At 56.6% G+C, this 22,634-nt stretch overlaps 1 protein-coding gene across 1 annotated transcript in view; it reads left to right on the top strand.

Annotated features, from left to right (window-relative positions):
- The window catches only part of L1CAM (L1 cell adhesion molecule), a 52,382-nt gene that overhangs the window by 20,054 nt on the left and 9,694 nt on the right, over positions 1–22,634 (top strand). Inside the window, exons 12-22 of the mRNA XM_053968172.1 lie at positions 710–821; positions 2,098–2,264; positions 3,374–3,533; positions 5,253–5,377; positions 6,885–6,986; positions 9,928–10,125; positions 13,674–13,744; positions 15,638–15,863; positions 16,623–16,741; positions 18,108–18,342; positions 20,957–21,079. Coding sequence (XP_053824147.1) covers positions 710–821; positions 2,098–2,264; positions 3,374–3,533; positions 5,253–5,377; positions 6,885–6,986; positions 9,928–10,125; positions 13,674–13,744; positions 15,638–15,863; positions 16,623–16,741; positions 18,108–18,342; positions 20,957–21,079 — 1,638 coding nt within the window. The remainder of the gene's footprint in view (positions 1–709; positions 822–2,097; positions 2,265–3,373; positions 3,534–5,252; positions 5,378–6,884; positions 6,987–9,927; positions 10,126–13,673; positions 13,745–15,637; positions 15,864–16,622; positions 16,742–18,107; positions 18,343–20,956; positions 21,080–22,634) is intronic.

Here is a 22,634-nt window from a genome sequence, read left to right as displayed (position 1 = left end):
ACCTCCCTGGGGATGGATTTTGGGATCCCAGGGATGGATTTTGGGATCCAGGAGATGGATTTTGGGGTTCTGGGGATGGATTTTGCAGTCCCAGGGATGGATTTTGGGATCCAGGAGATGGATTTTGGGGTTCTGGGGATGGATTTTGGGGTCCCAGGGATAGATTTTGGGATTCTGGAGATGGATTTTGGGTTCCCGGGGATGGATTTTGGGGTTCTGGGGATGGATTTTGGGGTCCCAGGGATGAATTTTGGGATCCTAAGGATGGATTTTGGGATCTTGGGGATGGATTTTGGGATCCCAGGGATGGATTTTGGGACCCTGGAGATGGATTTTGGGGTTCTGGGGATGGATTTTGCAATCCCAGGGATGGATTTTGGGATTCTGGGATGGATTTTGGGATCCCAGGGATGGATTTTGGGATCCAGGAGATGGATTTTGGGTTCCCGGGGATGGATTTTGGGGTTCTGGGGATGGATTTTGGGGTCCCAGGGATGAATTTTGGGATCCTAAGGATGGATTTTGGGATCTTGGGGATGGATTTTGGGATCCCAGGGATGGATTTTGGGACCCTGGAGATGGATTTTGAGGTTCTGGGGATGGATTTTGAGGTCCCAGGGACGGATTTTGGGTTCCCGGGATGGATTTTGGGGTCCCAGGGATGGATTTCGGGGTCCCGGGGGGGTCCCTGACCCCCGAGCCCCCCCAGAGCTGCCGGTGCAGATCCTGACGCCGGACGCGGCGCTCTACGCCGTGGTGGAGAACCAGACGGCGTTCCTGCACTGCCGGGCCTTCGGCGCGCCCGCGCCCACCGTGGAGTGGTGAGAGCCCCCAGCCCCAAATCCCCCCGAGATCTGCTCAATCCCCCCCACCAGGACCCCCCAGAATCTCCTCAGACCCTCACATCCCTGGGGATCCCCAATCCCCAAAACCCTCCCCCTCCTCACCACAGCCAGCGTGCAGTGGTGAGAGCCCCCAGCCCCAAATCCCCCGAAACCCCCCAAAATCTGCTCAGTTTCCCCCCAAAACCCCCCCAAATGTACTCAATCCTCCTGGGACCCCCCCAAAATCCCCCAAAATCTGCTCAGTTTCCCCCAAAACCCCCCAAAATCTGCTCAATCCCCCCAGACTCCCCCAAAATCTGCTCAGGACCCCCCAGATCCCCCCAAAATCTGCTCAGTTTCCCCCCAACCCCCCCCCAAATGTACTCAATCCTCCTGGGACCCCCCCAAACCCTGCTCAATCGTCCCCAAATCCCCCCAAAATCTGATGAGGACCCCTCGAACCCCCCCAAAATCTGCTCAATCCTCCCCAAACCCCCCAAAATCTGCTCAATCCTCCCCAACCCCCCCCAAATTCTGCTCAATCCTTGCTAACCCCCCCAAAATCTGCTGAGGACCCCTCGAACCCCCCCAAAATCTGCTCAATCCCCTCCAAACCCCCCCAAAATTTGCTCAATCCTCCCCAAAACCCCCCAAAATCTGCTCAATCCTCCCCCAACCCCCCCAAAATCTGCTCAATCCTCCCCAAACCCCCCCAAAATCTGTGGAGGACCTCACAGACCCCCCCCAAATCTGTTCAGGACCCCCCAAAATCTGCTGAGGATCCCCCAAAACCCCCCCAAAATCTGCTGAGGACCACCCAAACCCCCCCAAAATCTACTCAGGACCCCCCAGACCCCCCCAAAATCTGCTCAATCCTCCCCAAACCCCCCAAAATCTGCTCAGTTTCCCCCCACCCCCCCCAAATGTACTCAATCCTCCTGGGACCCCCCCAAACCCTGCTCAATCCTCCCCAAACCCCCCAAAATCTGCTCAATCCTCCCCAAACCCCCCCAAAATCTGCTGAGGACCCCCCAACCCCCCCCAAAATTTGCTCAATCCTCCCCAAAACCCCCCAAAATCTGCTCAATCCTCCCCAAAACCCCCCCAAAATCTGCTCAATCCTCCCCAAACCCCCCCAAAATCTGCTCAATCCTCCCCAAACCCCCCCAAAATCTGCTCAATCCCCCCCCAAAATCTGCTCAATCCCCCCCAAACCCCCCCAAAATCTGCGGAGGCCCCCCCAGCCCCCCCTGGAGCCGGTGTTGCCCCCCAGGCTGAGCCCGGCTCTGGAGCCGGCCCTGCAGGACGATCGAGCCTTCGGCTTCACCAACGGCACGCTGCGGCTGGGCCCGGCGGCGCGGGGGGACGCGGGGGTCTTCACCTGCCGCGCCCGCAACGGCCACAGCAACGCCAGCGTCACCGCCCGCCTGGACGTGCGAGGTGAGAGACCCCCGGGACCCCCGAGCCCGGCCCGGGACCCCCGAGTCCAGCCCGGGACCCCTGAGCATGGCCCGGGACCCCTGAGTGCAGTCTGGGACCCCTGAGCTCAGCCCGGGACCCCCGAGCTCAGCCCGGGACCCCCGAGCCCGGCCCGGGACCCCCGAGTCTAGCCTGGGACCCTCGAACCCAGCCTGAGACCCCCAGAGTCCATCCCGGGACCCCCGAGCCCGGCCCGGGACCCCTGAGCTCAACCCGGGACCCCCGAGTGCAGCCCGGGACCCCCGAGCTCAGCCCGGGACCCCCGAGCCCGGCCCGGGACCCCCGAGTGCAGTCTGGGACCCCCGAGCCCGGCCCGGGACCCCCGAGTCCATCCCGGGACCCCCGAGTGCAGTCCGGGACCCCTGAGCTCAGCCCGGGACCCCCGAGCTCAGCCCGGGACCCCCGAGTGCAGTCTGGGACCCCTGAGCTCAGCCCGGGACCCCCGAGCCCGGGACCCCCGAGCCCGGCCCGGGACCCCCGAGTGCAGTCTGGGACCCCCGAGCCCGGCCCGGGACCCCTGAGCTCAGCCCGGGACCCCTGAGTCCAGCCCGGGACCCCTGAGCCCGGCCCGGGACCCCCCAAATCCTCTCCAAACCCCTCCAGGACCCCCTCCAGACCCCCCAAATCACCCCGTTCCCCCCGCACCCAGCACCCACCTGGATCGAGGTGCCCCCCCAGAGCCTTCCAGGACCCCCCAAATCCCACCCAAATCTCCCCCAAATCTCCCCCAAACTGCTCCAGGACCCCCCAAATCTCCACCAAATCCCTCCAGGACCCCCCAAATCCCCCCCAAATCCCACCCAAATCTCCCCCAAATCCCCCTCAAACCCCTCCAGGAGCACCCAAATCCCACCCAAATCTCCCCCAAACTGCTCCAGGACCCCCCAAATCTCCCCCAAACCCCTCCAGGACCCCCCAAATCCCCCCCAAATCCCCCCCAAATCTCCCCCAAACCCCTCCAGGACCTTCCAAATCTCCCCCAAACCCCTTCAGGACCCCCCAAATCTCCCCCAAACCCCTTCAGGACCCCCCCCAGACCCCCCAAATCACCCCGTTCCCCCCGCACCCAGCGCCCACCCGGATCGAGGTGCCCCCCCAGAGCGTCACGGCCAAGAAGGGCGAGACGGTGACGTTCACCTGCGGGGCCACCTTCGACCCCGGCCTGGAGCCCCGCGGGCTCCTCTGGCTGCGGGACGGGAGCCCCGTGCTCGAGAGCCCCGACAGCGACAAGTGAGCCCCGGGGGGCTCGGGGGGTCCTGGGGGGGGATTTGGGGGGTCCTGAGGAGGGCTTTGGGGGGTCCTGGCAGCGTTTGGGGGGGTTTCGGGGGGGATTTGGGGGAGTCCTGGCAGCGTTTGGGGGGGATTTGTGGGGTCCTGGGAGGGTTTGAGGGGGATTTGGGGGGGATTCGGGGGGTCCTGGCAGAGTTTGGGGGGGATTTGGGGGGTCCTGGGAGGGTTTGAGGGGGATTTGGGGGGTCCTGGCAGCGTTTGGGGGGGATTTGGGGGGTCCTGGGAGGGTTTGAGGGGGATTTGGGGGGGATTCGGGGGTCCTGGCAGGGTTTGGGGGGGATTTGAGGGGTCCCGGGAGGGATTTGGAGGGGATTTGGGGGGGATTTGAGGGTCCCAGGGTGGTTTGGGGGGGATTTGAGGGTCCCAGGGCGGTTTGAGGAAGATTTGGGGATCCCAGGAGGGATTCGGGTGGCTCTGGGGGTCCCGGGATGGTTTGGGGGGGTCTCCTCTGGCTGCGGGACGGGAGCCCCGTGCTCGAGAGCCCCGACAGCGACAAGTGAGCCCCGGGGGGCTCGGGGGGTCCTGGGGGGGGATTTGGGTGGGTCCTGGGGGGGATTTGGGGGGATTTGTGGGGTCCTGGCAGCGTTTGGGGGGGATTTGGGGGGTCCTGGCAGAGTTTGGGGGGGATTCAGCGGGGATCTGGCGGGTCCTGGGTGGGTTTGGGGGGGATTTGGGGGAGTCCTGGCAGGGTTTGGGGGGGATTTGAGGGGTCCTGGGGGGGATTTGGGGAGGATTTGGGGGGGTCCTGGCAGGGTTTGGGGGGGATTTGAGGTTCCTGGGAGGGATTTGGAGGGGATTTGAGGGTCCCAAGGTGGTTTGGGGGGGATTTGAGGGGTTCTGGGAGGGATTTGGGTGGGATTTGGGAGGGATTTGAGTGTCCCAGGGTGGTTTGGGGGGGATTTGGGGGGGTCCTGGCAGGGTTTGAGGGGGATTTGTGGGGTCCTGGCAGCGTTTGGGGGGGATTTGGGGGGGTCCTGGCAGGGTTTGAGGGGGATTTGTGGGGTCCTGGCAGCGTTTGGGGGGATTTGGGGGGTCCTGGCAGAGTTTGGGGGGGATCTGGGGGGTCCTGGCAGCGTTTGGGGGGGATTTGGGGGGGTCCTGGCAGGGTTTGAGGGGGTCCTGGGGGGGAATTTGGAGGGGATTTGGGGGGAGATTTGAGGGTCCCAGGGAGGTTTGGGGGGATTTTGGGGGTCCTGGCAGGGTTTGGGAGGGATTTGAGGAGTTCTGGGAGGGATTTGGGGGGGATTTAGGGGTCCAGGCAGGATTTGGGGTTCGGAGTTCCCAGGCAGGATTTGGGGTTTTGGGGGTTCCCAGGCAGGATTTGGGGGTTCCCAGGCAGGATTTGGGGTTTTGGGGTTCCCAGGCAGGATTTGGTGAGTTTTGGGGGTTCCCAGGCAGGATTTGGGGTTTTGGGGTTCCCAGGCAGGATTTGGGGCTCCCAGGCAGGATTTGGGGTTCGGGGGTTCCCAGGCAGGATTTGGGGTTCCCAGGCAGGATTTGGGGTTCCCAGGCAGGATTTGGGGTTCGGGGGTTCCCAGGCAGGATTTGGGGGTTCCCAGGCAGGATTTGGGGTTTGGGGGTTCCCAGGCAGGATTTGGGGTTTTGGGGGTTCCCAGGCAGGATTTGGGGTTCGGGGGTCCCTGATGTCCCCCTCCCCAGGTTCTCGGTGGCCGGGGACACGCTGACGGTGGCCGGGGTGGACTACGGGGACCAGGGCCGGTTCCGGTGCCGCGCCTGGACCCGGCTGGACGCGGCCGAGGCCGAGGCCGAGCTCAGGGTCGTGGGTGAGACCCCAAAAACCCCGAGGGAACCCCGAAATCTGCGAGGGGACCCCGAAAACCCCGAGGGAACCCCAAAAACCTCGAGGGGACCCCAAAATCCGCGAGGGGACTCCAAAAACCCCGAGGGGAACCCCAAAAACCACGAGGGGACCCCAAAATCCGCGAGAGGTTCCCAAAAGCCCCGAGGGAACCCCGAAAACCCCGAGGGAACCCCGAAATCCGCGAGGGGACCCCGAAAACCCCGAGGGGACCCCGAAATCCACGAGGGGACCCCGAAATCTGCGAGGGGACCCCGAAATCCGCGAGGGGACCCCGAAAACCCCGAGGGGACCCCGAAATCTGCGAGGGGACCCCAAAAACCCCGAGGGGACCCCAAAACCCCGAGGGAACCCCGAAATCCCAGAGGGGACCCCAAAAACCCCGAGGGAACCCCGAAATCCGCGAGGGGACCCCAGAAATGGGGGAGAGGACCCTGAAAATTGGGGGAGGGGACCCCAAAAATGGGGAGGGGACTCCAAAAATGGGGGAGGGGACCCCATCTTTTCCCATTTCCCCATTATTCCCCATTATTTCCCCATTAATTCCCCATTATTTTCCCATTTCCCCCCCATTTTTCCCCAATTTTTTCCCCAATTTTTCCCCACAATTTTTCCCATTTTTGCCATTATCCCCCCATTGTTTTCTCCATTAATTCCCCATTAATTCCCCATTATTTCCCCATTAATTCCCCATTAATTCCCCATTATTTCCCCATTAATTCCCCATTGTTTCCCCCATTGTTTTCCCCATTAATTCCCCATTATTTCCCCATTGTTTTCCCCATTCATTCCCCATTCATTTCCCATTAATTCCCCATTAATTCCCCATTCATTCCCCATTAATTCCCCATTCATTCCCCATTATTTCCCCATTGTTTTCCCCACTGTTTCCCCATTATTTCCCCATTGTTTTCCCCATTAATTCCCCATTCATTCCCCATTAATTCCCCATTCATTCCCCATTCATTCCCCATTCATTCCCCATTCATTCCCCATTATTTCCCCATTGTTTTCCCCACTGTTTTCCCCATTAATTCCCCATTATTTCCCCATTGTTTTCCCCATTATTTCCCCATTATTTCCCCATTATTTTCCCTATTCATTCCCCATTCATTTCCCATTTCCCCCCCAATTTTTTCCCCAATTTTTCCCCACAATTTTTCCCATTTTTGCCATTATCCCCCCATTGTTTTCCCCATTAATTCCCCATTAATTCCCCATTCATTCCCCATTCATTCCCCATTAATTCCCCATTAATTCCCCATTATTTCCCCATTAATTCCCCATTAATTCCCCATTATTTCCCCATTAATTCTCCATTCATTCCCCATTGTTTTCCCCATTAATTCCCCATTCATTCCCCATTATTTCCCCATTGTTTTCCCCATTAATTCCCCATTTCCCCCCCAATTTTCCCCGCCATTTTTCCCATTTTTTCCCGTTTTTTTCCCCGTTTTTCCCCCTTTTCCCAGGCCGCCCGGGCCCCGTGCGGGACCTGCAGGTGCTGGAGGTGGGCGAGCGGCAGGTCCGGCTCAGCTGGACCCCGGGCGAGGAGCACAACAGCCCCGTGGAGAGTGAGGGGCCGGGAATGCCGGGAATGCCGGGGATGAGGGGGTCCTGAGGGGGTCCTGAGGTGTCTGGGGGGCAGAATTGGGGGAATTTGGGGGGTCCTGAGGGGGTCCTGAGGTGTCTGGGGGGGGAATTGGGGGAATTTGGGGGGTCCTGAGGGGGTCCTGAGGTGTCTGGGGGGGGAATTGGGGGAATTTGGGGGGTCCTGAGGGGGTCCTGAGGTGTCTGGGGGGGGGGAATTGGGGGAATTTGGGGGGTCCTGAGGGGGTCCTGAGGTGTCTGGGGGGGGAATTGGGGGAATTTGGGGGGTCCTGAGGGGGTCCTGAGGTGTCTGGGGGGGGGAATTGGGGGAATTTGGGGGGTCCTGAGGGGGTCCTGAGGTGTCTGGGGGGCAGAATTGGGGGAATTTGGGGGGTCCTGAGGGGGTCCTGAGGTGTCTGGGGCGCAGAATTGGGGGAATTTGGGGGGTCCTGAGGGGGTCCTGAGGTGTCTGGGGGGCAGAATTGGGGGAATTTGGGGGGTCCTGAGGGGGTCCTGAGGTGTCTGGGGGGGGGATTGGGGGAATTTGGGGGGTCCTGAGGGGGTCCTGAGGTGTCTGGGGGGCAGAATTGGGGGAATTTGGGGGGTCCCGGGGGGTCAGGGGGGGGGGAATTTAGGGAATTTGGGGGGTCCTGAGGGGGTCCTGAGGTGTCTGGGGGCCAGAATTGGGGGAATCTGGGGGGTCCCGGGGGTCTGGGGTGGGAATTTGGGGAATTTGTGGGGGTCCCGGGGGGTCTGGGGTGGGAATTCGGGGAATTTGGGGGTTCCTGAGGGGGTCCTGAGGGTCCTGAGGTGTCTGGGGGGCGGAATTGGGGGAATTTGGGGGGGTCCCGGGGGGTCTGGGGTGGGAATTGGGGGAATTTGGGGGGGTCCCGCGGGGTCTGGGGTGGGAATTGGGGGAATTTGGGGGGGTCCCGCGGGGTCTGGGGTGGGAATTTAGGGAATCTGGGGGGGGTCTGGGGTGGGAATTTGGGGAATTTTGGGGAATTTGGGGGGGTCCCGCGGGGTCTGGGTGGGAATTTAGGGAATCTGGGGGGGGGGGTCTGGGGTGGGAATTTGGGGAAATTGGGGAATTTGGGGGGGTCCCGCGGGGTCTGGGGTGGGAATTCGGGGAATTTGGGGGGTCGTGAGGGGGTCCTGAGGTGTCTGGCGGGGGCAAATTTGGGGAATCTGGGGGTCCCGGGGGGTCTGGGGTGGGAATTCGGGGAAATTGGGAAATTTGGGGGGTCCCGGGGGGTCTGGGGGGGGGAATTTAGGGAATTTGGGGGGTCCTGAGGGGTCCCGAGGTGTCTGGGGGGGTGAATTGGGGGAATTTGGGGGGGCTGAGGGGGAATTTGGGGAATTTTGGGGGGTCCTGAGGGGAATTTGGGGGAATTTTGGGGAGTCCTGGGGGGAATTTGGGGGAATTTTGGGGGGTCCTGGGGGGAATTTGGGGGAATTTTGGGGGGTCATGAGGGGAATTTGGGGGAATTTTGGGGGGTCCTGAGGGGAATTTGGGGAATTTTGGGGGGTCCTGGGGGGGCTGGAAGTGTCAGGAGAGAGTTTTGAAATTTCAGGGGTTTGGGGATTCAGAATTTGGGGATTTTTGTGGAATTTTTGGGATTTTTTTTGGGATATTTTTGTCTATTTTGGATATTCCTGGATCCCTTTAACCCTTTCCTCCCCGCCGAGCTCAGGGTGGAGCAGGAAGAGGGAATTTTTTGGGTTTTTTCGGGGATTTTTTTGATTTATTTTGGATATTTCTGGATCCCTTTAACCCTTTCCTCCCCGCCGAGCTCAGGGTGGAGCAGGAGGAGGGGATTTGGGGATTTTGGGGCATTTCAGGGTTTGGGATTTTGGGAATTTTTTTGGGTTTTTTGGGGATTTTTGTGGATTTTTTGTGTCTATTTTGGATATTTCTGGATCCCTTTAACCCCTTCCTCCCCGCAGAGTTCGTGGTGCAGCAGGAGGAGGGAATTTGGGGATTTTTCGGGGATTTTTTTATTTATTTTGGATATTTCTGGATCCCTTTAACCCCTTCCTCCCCGCAGAGTTCGTGGTGCAGCAGGAGGAGGGAATTTGGGGATTTTTCGGGGATTTTTTTGATTTATTTTGGATATTTCTGGATCCCTTTAACCCTTTCCTCCCCGCAGAGTTCGTGGTGGAGCAGGAGGAGGGCATTTTTTGGGTTTTTTCGGGGATTTTTTTGATTTATTTTGGATATTTCTGCATCCCTTTAACCCTTTCCTGCCTGCAGAGTTCGTGGTGCAGCAGGAGGAGGGGATTTTGGGGGGATTTTTTTTATTTTTTTGTGTCTATTTTGGATATTTCTGGATCCCTTTAACCGTTTCCTCCCCGCAGAGTTCGTGGTGGAGCAGGAGGAGGGAATTTGGGGTTTTTTCGGGGATTTTTTTGATTTATTTTGGGTATTTCTGGATCCCTTTAACCCTTTCCTGCCCGCAGAGTTCGTGGTGGAGCAGGAGGAGGGGATTTGGGGATTTTGGGGCATTTCAGGGTTGGGGATTTTTGGGGGTTTTTGGGTATTTTTTTTATATTTTTCGATTTTTTTGGCTCTTTTGGATATTGCTGTATCCTTTTAACCCCTTCCTCCCCGCAGAGTTCGTGGTGGAGCAGGAAGAGGGAATTTTTTGGGTTTTTTTCGGGGATTTTTTTGATTTATTTTGGATATTTCTGGATCCCTTTAACCCTTTTCTCCCCGCAGAGTTCGTGGTGGAGCAGGAGGAGGGGATTTTTGGGGGATTTTTTTTTATTTTTTCTGTCTATTTTGGGTATTTCTGGATCCCTTTAACCCCTTCCTCCCCGCAGAGTTCGTGGTGGAGCAGGAGGAGGGAATTTGGGGATTTTTCGGGGATTTTTTTGATTTATTTTGGGTATTTCTGGATCCCTTTAACCCTTTCCTCCCCGCAGAGTTCGTGGTGGAGCAGGAGGAGGGCATTTTCTCCCCGGGCCGTTTCGTGGAGCTGCTGACGGTGCCGGGGGCGCGGCCCTGGGCCCCGCTGGCGCTGTCCCCGTACGGCCGCTACCGCTTCCGCGTCCTGGCGGTCAACGGCTACGGCCGCGGCGAGCCCAGCGAGCCCAGCGCCGCCGTCAGCACCGCCCCGGCCGGTGAGCCAGCCCGGGGCGTCAAAAAGAACCCAAAAATGGCCCAAATCCCCCAAAAAATCCCATTAAATACCTCCAAATCCCATTAAATATCTCAAAATCCCATTGAATATCTCAAAATCCCATTGAATATCTCCAAATCCCATTAAATACCTCAAAATCCCGTTAAATAAATCCAAATCCCATTGAATATCTCAAAATCCCAACAGGTGAGCCAGCCTGGGGCGTCAAAAAGAACCCAAAAATGGCCCAAAGAACCCAAAAATGGCCAAAATCCAAAAAAAAATCCCATTAAATATCTCCAAATCCCATTAAATATCTCCAAATCCCAACAGGTGAGCCAGCCCGGGGTGTCAACAAGAACCCAAAAATGGCCAAAATCCCCAAAAAATCCTGTTAAATACCTCCAAATCCTATTAAATATCTCAAAATCCCATTGAATATCTCAAAATCCCAACAGGTGAGCCAGCCCAGGGCATCAAAAAGAATCCAAAAATGGCCAAAATCCCCAAAAAAATCCCATTAAATATCTCCAAATCCCATTAAATACCTCAAAATCCCATTAAATATCTCCAAATCCCATTAAATATCTCCAAATCCCATTAAATATCTCAAAATCCCATTAAATATCTCCAAATCCCATTAAATATCTCCAAATCCCATTAAATATCTCCAAATCCCGTTAAATATCTCAAAATCCCATTAAATATCTCAAAATCCCAGCAGGTGAGCCAGCCCTGGGCGTCAAAAAGAACCCAAAAATGGCCCAAAGAACCCAAAAATGGCCAAAATCCCAAAAAAATCCCATTAAATACCTCCAAATCCCATTAAATACCTCAAAATCCCATTAAATACCTCAAAATCCCAACAGGTGAGCCAGCCCGGGGTGTCAACAAGAACCCAAAAATGGCCCAAAGAACCCAAAAATGGCCAAAATCCCAAAAAAAATCCCATTAAATATCTCCAAATCCCATTAAATACCTCAAAATCCCATTAAATACCTCAAAATCCCAACAGGTGAGCCAGCCCAGGACACCAAAAAATGACCCAAAAATGGCCTAAAGAACCCAAAAATGGCCCAAAGAACCCAAAAATCCCATTAAATATCTCAAAATCCCATTAAATATCTCCAAATCCCATTAAATACCTCCAAATCCCATTAAATATCTCAAAATCCCGTTAAATATCTCCAAATCCCATTAAATATCTCCAAATCCCATTGAATATCTCAAAATCCCAACAGGTGAGCCAGCCCGGGGCACCAAAAAGAACCCTAAAAAGGCCCAAAGAACCCAAAAATGGCCAAAATCCCCAAAAAATCCCGTTAAATACCTCCAAATCCCATTAAATATCTCCAAATCCCATTAAATATCTCAAAATCCCAACAGGTGAGCCAGCCCGGGGTGTCAACAAGAACCCAAAAATGGCCAAAATCCCCAAAAAATCCCGTTAAATATCTCCAAATCCCATTGAATATCTCAAAATCCCATTAAATGTCTCCAAATCCCAACAGGTGAGCCAGCCCAGGACACCAAAAAATGACCCAAAAATGGCCCAAACCCCCCAAAAAATCCCATTAAATACCTCCAAATCCCATTAAATATCTCCAAATCCCATTGAATATCTCCAAATCCCAACAGGTGAGCCAGCCCGGGGCATCAAAAAGAACCCAAAAATGGCCAAAATCCCCAAAAAAATCGCATTAAATATCTCCAAATCCCATTAAATATCTCAAAATCCCATTAAATATCTCCAAATCCCATTAAATATCTCAAAATCCCATTAAATACCTCCAAATCCCATTGAATATCTCAAAATCCCAACAGGTGAGCCAGCCCAGGGCATCAAAAAGAATCCAAAAATGGCCAAAATCCCCAAAAAAATCCCATTAAATATCTCCAAATCCCATTAAATACCTCAAAATCCCATTAAATATCTCCAAATCCCATTAAATACCTCAAAATCCCATTAAATATCTCCAAATCCCATTAAATATCTCCAAATCCCATTAAATATCTCCAAATCCCGTTAACTATCTCCAAATCCCATTAAATACCTCAAAATCCCAGCAGGTGAGCCAGCCCGGGGCGTCAAAAAGAACCCAAAAATGGCCCAAAGAACCCAAAAATGGCCAAAATCCCAAAAAAATCCCATTAAATACCTCCAAATCCCATTAAATACCTCAAAATCCCATTAAATACCTCAAAATCCCAACAGGTGAGCCAGCCCAGGACATCAAAAAATAACCCAAAATTGGCCCAAAGAACCCAAAAATGGCCAAAATCCCCAAAAAAATCCCGTTAAATACCTCCAAATCCCATTAAATACCTCCAAATCCCATTAAATACCTCCAAATCCCATTAAATACCTCCAAATCCCATTAAATATCTCAAAATCCCAACAGGTGAGCCAGCCCAGGACACCAAAAAATGACCCAAAAATGGCCCAAAGAACCCAAAAATCCCATTAAATACCTCCAAATCCCATTAAATATCTCAAAATCCCATTAAATATCTCCAAATCCCATTGAATATCTCAAAATCCCAACAGGTGAGCCAGCCCGGGGTGTCAAAAAGAACCCAAAAATGGCCCAAAGAACCCAAAAAATCCCGTTAAATACCTCCAAATCCCATTAAATATCTCCAAATCCCATTAAATATCTCCAAATCCCATTAAATACCTCAAAATCCCAACAGGTGAGCCAGCCCGAAACACCCAAAAATGGCCCAAAGAACCCAAAAATGTCCTAAATCCTAAAAAAAATCCCCTTAAATCACCCCAAAATCCCCATTAAATACCCCAAATATCCCGGGGGATTTTTTGTGGGGGGTCCTTGGGAATTTTGGGGGTCCCTGGGGATTTTTGGGGGGGATCTTGGGATTTTTCTTTGGGGATTTTTTGGGGTATCCCTGGGGGATTTTTTGGGGTATCCCTGGGGGATTTTTTTGGGGTATCCCTGGGGGATTTTTTTGGGGGGGTCCCTGGGGGATTTTTTGGGGTATCCCTTGGGATTTTTTGGGGGTCCCTGGGAATTTTGGGGGGTCCCGGGGGATTTTTTTGGGGGGGTCCCTGGGAATTTTGAGGGGTCCCGGGGGATTTTTTTGGGGTATCCCTGGGGGATTTTTTGGGGGGATCTTGGGATTTTTCTTTGGGGATTTTTTGGGGTATCCCTGGGGGATTTTTTTGGGGGGGTCCCTGGGGGATTTTTTGGGGTATCCCTTGGGATTTTTTGGGGGTCCCTGGGATTTTGGGGGATCCCTGGGGATTTTTGGGGGGGATCTTGGGATTTTTCTTTGGGGATTTTTTGGGGTATCCCTGGGGGATTTTTTTGGGGGGTCCCGGGGGATTTTTTTGGGGTATCCCTGGGGGATTTTTTGGGGGGATCTTGGGATTTTTCTTTGGGGATTTTTTGGGGTATCCCTGGGGGATTTTTTTGGGGGGGGGTCCCTGGGAATTTTGGGGGGTCCCGGGGGGATTTTTTGGGGGGTCCCTGGGGGATTTTTTGGGGGTCCCGGGGGATTTTTGGGGTCCCTGACCCTCTCCCCCCGCAGCCCCCGAGCGATACCCGATGGGGGTGAAGGGGGAGGGGAACGAGACCAACAACCTGGTGATCACCTGGCAGGTACGGGGGTCTGGGGTCCTGGGGGGGATTTTGGGGGTCCTGGGGGGATCTGGGGGGACTTGGAGTGGATTTGGGGGGGTCCTGGGGGGGTTTTGGGAGTCCTGGGGGGATCTGAGCGGATCCTGGAGGGATTTGGGGGGGATTTGGAGGGTCCTGGGGGGATTTTGGGGGTCCTGGGGGGGTTTGGGGGGAATTTGGGGGGGGTTGGGGGGTCCTGGGGGGATTTGGGGGATCCTGGGGGATTTTGGGGGGCTTGGAGTGGATTTGGGGGGGATTTGGGGGTCCTGGGGGGATTTTGGGGGTCCTGGGGGGGTTTGGGGGGAATTTGGGGGGGGGTTGGGGGGTCCTGGGGGGATTTGGGGGTCCTGGGGGGATTTTGGGGGGATTTGGGGGGTTTGGAGTGGATTTGGGGGGGTTTGGGGGTCCTGGGGGGGGTTTGGGGGTCCTGGGGGGGTTTGGGGGGAATTTGGGGGGGGGGTTGGGGGGTCCTGGGGGGATTTGGGGAATCCTGGGGGATTTTGGGGGGCTTGGAGTGGATTTGGGTGGGATTTGGGGGGTCCTGGGGAATTTGGGGGGGATTTGGGGGGACCGGGGGGGGATTTGGGGGGTTTGGAGTGGATTTGGGGGGGGTTTGGGGGTCCTGGGGGGGTCCTGGAGGGATTTGGGGGGTCCTGGGGGGGTCCTGGAGGGATTTGGGGGGTCCTGGGGGGGTCCTGGAGGGATTTGGGGGGTCCTTGGGGGATTTTGCAGGGTCCTGGGTGGAGATTTGGGGGTCCTGGGTGGGTTTGGGGGTCTCGGAGGGGTTTTGTGGGGTCTGGGGGTGGTTTTGGGGAAGTTTTGGGGGTTCTGGGGTTGGGCTGATTTTTGGGGGGTTCAGGGCTGATTTTTGGGGTTCAGGCTGACTTTTGGGGTTCAGGGCTGATTTTGGGGGGTTCAGGGCTGATTTTTGGGGGTTCAGGGCTGATTTTTGGGGTCCCCCCTCCCCAGCCGCTGCCCCCCGGGGACTGGAACGCCCCCGAGCTCCGGTACCGGGTGCAGTGACCGGGATTTGGGGCTGATTTTTGGGGTTCAGGGCTGATTTTTGGGGGTTCAGGGCTGATTTTTGGGGGGTTCAGGGCTGATTTTGGGGGTTCAGGGCTGATTTTTGGGGTCCCCCCCTGCCCAGCCGCTGCCCCCCGGGGACTGGAACGCCCCCGAGCTCCGGTACCGGGTGCAGTGACCGGGATTTGGGGCTGATTTTTGGGGTTCAGGGCTGATTTTTGGGGGTTCAGGGCTGATTTTTGGGGCCCCCCCTCCCCAGCCGCTGCCCCCCGGGGACTGGAACGCCCCTGAGCTCCGGTACCGGGTGCAGTGACCGGGGTGGGGTTTGGGCTGGATTTAGGATTTGGGGTGGATTTAGGATTTGGGGCTGATTTTTGGGGGTTCAGGGCTGATTTTGGGGGTTCAGGGCTGATTTTTGGGGTTCCCCCCTCCCCAGCCGCTGCCCCCCGGGGACTGGAACGCCCCCGAGCTCCGGTACCGGGTGCAGTGACCGGGGTGGGGTTTGGGCTGGATTTAGGATTTGGGGTGGATTTAGGATTTGAGGCTGATTTTTGGGGTTCAGGGCTGATTTTTGGGGGTTCAGGGCTGATTTGGGAGTTCTTGGCTGATTTTTGGGGGGTTCAGGGCTGATTTTTGGGGGTTCAGGGCTGATTTTTGGGGTTCCCCCTCCCCAGCCGCTGCCCCCCGGGGACTGGAACGCCCCCGAGCTCCGGTACCGGGTGCAGTGACCGGGGTGGGGTTTGGGCTGGATTTAGGATTTGGGGTGGATTTAGGATTTGGGGCTGATTTTTGGGGTTCAGGGCTGATTTTTGGGGGTTCAGGGCTGATTTTTGGGGTCTCCCCCCTCCCCAGCCGCTGCCCCCCGGGGACTGGAACGCCCCCGAGCTCCGGTACCGGGTGCAGTGGCGGCCGCTGGAGCCGGGCCGGGGCCGCTGGGCCGAGGCCACTGTCGGGGACCCCCCCCTGGTGGTCCGGGACACCCCAACTTTCAGCCCCTACGAGATCCGCGTGCAGGCGCTCAACGAGGCCGGCAAGGGCCCCGAGCCCCCCGTGGTCATCGGCTACTCCGGGGAGGACCGTGAGTCCGGGGGGACCCCAAATGTGCCGGGGGGGCAACGGGGAGAGCCCAAATCTGGGGGGGCTGGGGGAGAAATGGGGGGAGTCCCGAATTTGGGGTGGTGGGGGAGAAATGGGGGGAGTCCCGAATTTGGGGTGGTGGGAGAGCCCAAATCTGGGGGTGCTGGGGGAGAAATGGGGGGAGTCCCGAATTTGGGGTAGTGGGAGACCCCAGATCTGGGGGTGGTGGGAAATCCCAAATTTGGGGTGCTGAGAGACCCCAAATCTGGAGGATTTGGGGGAGAAATGGGGAAAATCCAAATTTGGGGTGGTGGGAGACCCCAAATCTGGGGGTGGTTGGAGACCCTAAATTGGGGGTCGTGGAACAGCCCAAATCTGGGCGATTTTGGGGAGAAATGGGGGAAATCCCAAATCGGTAGTGGTGGGGGACAAATGGGGGAGACCCCAAATTTGGGGTGTGGGAGAGGCCAAGGTGGGGGGGACTCCAAATTTGGGAATTTCGGGAGATCCAAGGTGGGGGGGGACCCCAACTTTGGGAATTTCGGGAGATCCAAGGTGGGGGGGGACCCCGACTTTGGGAATTTCGGGTCAACCGGGTTGGGGGGACCCCAAATCTGGGCTTGACCCCAAACCCGGGGCTGCATTTTGGGGTCGAATCCCCCTTTTGGGGGGGTCACAGCGCTCTGATTTGGGGGGGATTTTGAGGGGGGGGGTTCCCTCTCTTTGGGGGGGTCCTGAGCCCCCCCCGACCCCCCCCCAGTGCCCCTGGTGTACCCCGAAAATGTGGGGGTGGAGATCCTGAACAGCACCAGCGTCCGCGTCACCTGGAGCCTGGGCGGGGCCGTGCGTGACCTGCGGGGCCACCTCAGGGGCTACCGGGTGAGGACCCCCCAGAATTCCCCAAATCCCATCGGGAATCCCCGAAATCCCAACGGGAATCCCCAAAACCCTGCCCGGAAATCTCAAAATCCCGCCCGGAATTCCTAAAATCCGGCCCGGGATTCCCAAATCCCACCCGGAATTCCCAAAATCCCGCCCGGAATTCCCAAAATCCCAATTAGAATTCTCAAAATCCAGCCGGGAATTCCTAAAATCCCGCCGGGAATCCCCAAAATCCCGGCCGGAATTCCCTAAATCCGGCCCGGAATTCCCAAAATCCCAACAGGAATTCCCAAAATCCAGCCCGGAATTCCCAAAATCCAGCCCGGAATTCCCAAAATCCCAACAGGAATTCCTAAAATTCAGCCCGGAATTCCCAAAATCCCACCCGGAATTCCCAAATCCCGCCCGGAATTCCCAAAACCCAGCCCGGAATTCCCAAAATCCCAACGGGAATTCCTAAAATCCAGCCCGGAATTCCCAAAATCCCAACGGGAATTCCTAAAATCCTGCAGGGAAACCCCAAAATCCAACCCGGAATTCTCAAAATCCCGCCCAGAATTCCCAAAATCCCAGCGGGAATCCCCAAAATCCCGGCCGGAATTCCCTAAATCCGGCCTGTAATTCCCAAAATCCCAACAGGAATTCTCAAAATCCCACCCGGAATCCCCAAAATCCCAACGGGAATCCCCAAAATCCCGCCGGGAATTCCCAAATCCCGACCCGGAATTCCTGGGAATGTGGAGGGGAAGATTTGGGGCATTTTGGGGGGGCTCTGGGCTGGGGCTGGAATTTTTATGCATTTTTGGGTTGGTTTTGGGGCATTTTTGGGTGGATTTTGGGGCATTTTTGGGTGGGTTTTGGGGCATTTTTGGGGGAGGTTTTTGGGCATTTTTGGGTGGGTTTTGGGGCATTTTTGGGGGAGGTTTTTGGGCATTTTTGGGTGGGTTTTGGGGCATTTTTGGGGGAGGTTTTTGGGCATTTTTGGGGGAGGTTTTTGGGCATTTTTGGGTTGGTTTTGGGGCATTTTTGGGTGGGTTTTGGGACATTTTTGGGTGGATTTTGGGGCATTTTTGGGTGGGTTTTGGGGCATTTTTGGGTGGGTTTTGGGGCATTTTTGGGTGGGTTTTTGGGCATTTTTGGAGGAGGTTTTGGGGCATTTTTGGAGGAGGTTTTGGGGCATTTTTGGGTGGGTTTTTGGGCATTTTTGGGGGAGGTTTTTGGGCATTTTTGGGTTGGTTTTGGGGCAATTTTGGGGGAGGTTTGGGGGGGAACTTTAGGGCCATTTTGGGGTGTGTTTTGGGGGCATTTTTGGGTTGACTTTGGGGTATTTTGGGGGTCCTGACGCCCCCTCCTCACCCCGCAGGTGCTGTACTGGCGCGAGGGGTGGGTGGGGGAGCGCTCCCGGCGCCAGGCCCCCCCCCCCGGGACCCCCGAGCCCCCTCCCCAGCCGGGGGTGCTGACGGTGCCGGGCGATGCCAGCGGGGCGATTTTGGGGGGGCTGCACCCCTGGAGCCGCTACCGCCTGCAGGTGCTGGTGTTCAACGGGCGGGGGGCGGGACCCCCCAGCGCCGAGATCCGCTTCCACACCCCCGAGGGAGGTGAGACCCCCCCGAGCCCAAAAAGGGGAAATCGGGACCCCAAAAAGGGAAATCGGGACCCCAAAAATGGAAATCGGGACCCAAAAAATGGGAAATCGGGACCCCAAAAAGGGAAATCGGGATTTTAAAATCCCCCCCCGTACCCAAAAAAGGGAAATCGGGACCCCAAAAAGGGAAATCGGGATCTTTAAATCTCCCCCGAGCCCAAAAAAGGGAAATCGGGATTTTAAAATCGCCCCCCGAGCCCAAAAAAGGGAAATCGGGACCCCAAAAAGGGAAATCGGGATCTTTAAATCTCCCCCGAGCCCAAAAAAGAGAAATCGGGACCCCAAAAATGGAAATCGGGACCCCAAAAGGGGAAATCGGGACCCCAAAAAGGGAAATCGGGACCCCAAAAAGGGAAATTGGGACCCCAAAAAAGGGAAATCGGGATTTTAAAATCTGCCCCCCCGTACCCAAAAAAGGGAAATCGGGACCCCAAAAATGGAAATCGGGACCCCAAAAAGGGAAATCGGGACCCCAAAAAGGGAAATCGGGATTTTAAAATCGCCCCCCGAGCCCAAAAAATGGAAATCGGGACCCAAAAAGGGAAATCGGGACCCCAAAAAGGGAAATCGGGACCCCAAAAAGGGAAATCGGGACCCCAAAAGGGGAAATCGGGATTTTAAAATCCCCCCCGAGCCCATAAAAGGGAAATCGGAATTTTAAAATCCCCCCCCCGAGCCGAAAAAAGGGAAATTGGGACCCCAAAAAGGGAAATCGGGACCCCAAAAAGGGAAATTGGGACCCCAAAAGGGGAAATCGGGATTTTAAAATCCCCCCCGAGCCCAAAAAAGGGAAATCGGGACCCCAAAAATGGAAATCGGGACCCCAAAAAGGGAAATCGGGACCCCAAAAATGGAAATCGGGACCCAAAAAGGGAAATCGGGACCCCAAAAATGGAAATCGGGACCCCAAAAAGGGAAATCGGGATCTTTAAATCTCCCCCGAGCCCAAAAAAGGGAAATCGGGATTTTAAAATCGCCCCCCGAGCCCAAAAAAGGGAAATCGGGACCCCAAAAAGGGAAATTGGGACCCCAAAAAGGGAAATCGGGATCTTTAAATCTCCCCCGAGCCCAAAAAAGAGAAATCGGGACCCCAAAAATGGAAATCGGGACCCCAAAAGGGGAAATCGGGACCCCAAAAAGGGAAATCGGGACCCCAAAAAGGGAAATTGGGACCCCAAAAAAGGGAAATCGGGATTTTAAAATCTGCCCCCCCCGTACCCAAAAAAGGGAAATCGGGACCCCAAAAATGGAAATCGGGACCCCAAAAAGGGAAATCGGGACCCCAAAAAGGGAAATCGGGATTTTAAAATCGCCCCCCGAGCCCAAAAAATGGAAATCGGGACCCAAAAAGGGAAATCGGGACCCCAAAAAGGGAAATCGGGACCCCAAAAAGGGAAATTGGGACCCCAAAAGGGGAAATCGGGATTTTAAAATCCCCCCCCGAGCCCAAAAAATGGAAATCGGGACCCCAAAAAGGGAAATCGGGACCCCAAAAAGGGAAATCGGGACCCCAAAAGGGGAAATCGGGATTTTAAAATCCCCCCCCCCCCCGAACCCAAAAAATGGAAATCGGGATTTTAAAATCCCCCCCGAGCCCATAAAGGGAAATCGGGATTTTAAAATCCCCCCCCCGAGCCGAAAAAAGGGAAATTGGGACCCCAAAAATGGAAATCGGGACCCCAAAAATGGAAATCGGGATTTTAAAATCCCCCCCCCCCCGAGCCCAAAAAATGGAAATCAGGACCCCAAAAGGGGAAATCGGGATTTTAAAATCTGCCCCCGACCCCAAAAATGGAAATCGGGACCCCAAAAAGTGAAATAGTCACCCTGAAATACCACCCGGGACCCCAAAAGGGGAAATCGGGACCCCAAAAGGGGAAATCGGGATTTTAAAATCCCCCCCCGAGCCCAAAAAAGGGAAATCGGGACCCCAAAAAGTGAAATAGTCACCCCCAGTGCCGATTTGGGGGATTTTGGGGGGGTATTTGGGTGGATTTGGGGGGGTCCCTGACCCGAACCCCCCCAGTGCCGATTTGGGGGGATTTTGGGGGGATTTTGGGGGGTATTTGGGGGGTATTTGGGTGTTTTTCGGGGGTCCCTGACCCGAGCCCCCCCAGTGCCGATTTGGGGGGATTTTGGGGGGATTTTGGGGGGATTTTGGGGGGATTTTGGAGGATATTTGGGTGTATTTCGGGGGTCCCTGACCCGAGCCCCCCCAGTGCTGATTTGAGGAGATTTTGGGGGGATTTTGGGGGGATTTTGGGGGGATTTTGGGGGGTATTTGGGGGATTTCGGGGGTCCCTGACCCGAGCCCCCCCAGTGCCGATTTGGGGGGTTTTGGGGGGATTTGGGGGATTTCGGGGGTCCCTGACCCGAGCCCCCCCAGTCCCGATTTGGGGGGATTTTGGGGGGATTTTGGGGGATATTTGGGTGCATTTCGGGGGTCCCTGACCCGAGCCCCCCCAGTGCCGATTTGAGGAGATTTTGGGGGGATTTTGGGGGGATTTTGGGGGGATTTTGGGGGGTATTTGGGGGATTTCGGGGGTCCCTGACCCGAGCCCCCCCAGTGCCGGGCCCCCCCGAGGAGCTGCGCGTGGAGCGCCTCGGGGACTCCGCGCTGGGCCTCGAGTGGCGGCGGCCGCGCCACCCCAACGGCGTCCTGACCGGCTACGTGCTCCAGTACCGGCTGCGTGCGTACTGGGAGCACTGGGAGCACTGGGAGCACTGGGAGCAGCGGGTGGGGGCACTGGGAGAGATGGGAGGGGGCACTGGGAGCACTGGGAGAGATGGGAGGGGGCACTGGGAGCACTGGGAGCGGCGGGAGGGGGCACTGGGAGCACTGGGAGAGATGGGAGAGATGGGAGGGGGCACTGGGAGCACTGGGAGCACTGGGAGCGGCGGGAGGGGGCACTGGGAGCACTGGGAGAGATGGGAGAGATGGGAGGGGGCACTGGGAGCACTGGGAGCACTGGGAGCGGCGCGAGGGGGCACTGGGAGCACTGGGAGCACTGGGAGAGATGGGAGAGATGGGAGGGGGCACTGGGAGCACTGGGAGCGGCGGGTGGGGGCACTGGGAGAGATAGGAGGGGGCACTGGGAGCACTGGGAGAGATGGGAGGGCACTGGGAGCACTGGGAGCGGCGCGAGGGGGCACTGGGAGCACTGGGAGCTGTGGGAGGGGGCACTGGGAGCACTGGGAGCTGTGGGAGGGGGCGCGGGGGCACTGGGAGCACTGGGAGCAGGTTCTGAGGCACTGGGAGCACTGGGAAAAATGGGAGGGGGAACTGGGGGCACTGGAACCGGGTTCTGGGGGCACTGGGAGCACTGGGAGCACTGGGAGCAGGTTCCGAGGGCACTGGGAGCACTGGGAGCACTGGGAGCAGGTTCTGAGGCACTGGGAGCACTGGGAAAAATGGGAGGGGGAACTGGGGGCACTGGAACCGGGTTCTGGGGGCACTGGGAGCACTGGGAGCACTGGGAGCAGGTTCCGAGGGCACTGGGAGCACTGGGAGTGGCGGGAGGGGGCTCTGGGAGCACTGGGAGCACTGGGAGCACTGGGAGCACTGGGAGCACTGGGAGCACTGGGAGCGCTGGGAGCACTGGGAGCCGGTTCCGAGGGCACTGGGAGCACTGGGAGCACTGGGAGCACTGGGAGCGCTGGGAGCACTGGGAGCCGGTTCCGAGGGCACTGGGAGCACTGGGAGCACTGGGAGCACTGGGAGCACTGGGAGCAGGTTCCGAGGGCACTGGGAGCACTGGGAGCACTGGGAGCACTGGGAGCACTGGGAGCACTGGGAGCGCTGGGAGCTGGTTCCGAGGGCACTGGGAGCACTGGGAGCGCTGGGAGCACTGGGAGCGCTGGGAGCACTGGGAGCACTGGGAGCAGGTTCCGAGGGCACTGGGAGCACTGGGAGGGGACTGTGGCATCACTGGGGGCACTGGGACGGGGTTTGGGGGGCACTGGGAGCACTGGGAGCACTGGGAGAGATGAAGGGGGCACGGGGAGCCATTCCGGGGTTATTTTTTAGGGTAATTTAGGGCTGTTTCGGGCCATTCCAGGTGGGTTTTTTAGGTTAATTCGGGTCTGTTTTGGGCCATTCCGGGGTTATTTTTTAGGGTAATTTAGGGCTGTTTCGGGCCATTCTGTGCTGGGGTTTTTTTAGGTTAATTCCGGGCTGTTTCGGGCTATTCTGGGGTTATTTTTTAGTTTCATTTAGGGTTGTTTTGGGCCATTCCAGGTGGGTTT

Source organism: Vidua chalybeata, chromosome 32 (genome assembly GCF_026979565.1).
Source record: "Vidua chalybeata isolate OUT-0048 chromosome 32, bVidCha1 merged haplotype, whole genome shotgun sequence".
Lineage (NCBI taxonomy): Eukaryota > Metazoa > Chordata > Aves > Passeriformes > Viduidae > Vidua > Vidua chalybeata.
The sequence above is the reverse complement of the archived record's forward strand: the minus strand, read 5'-3'. Positions and strand labels throughout refer to the sequence as shown.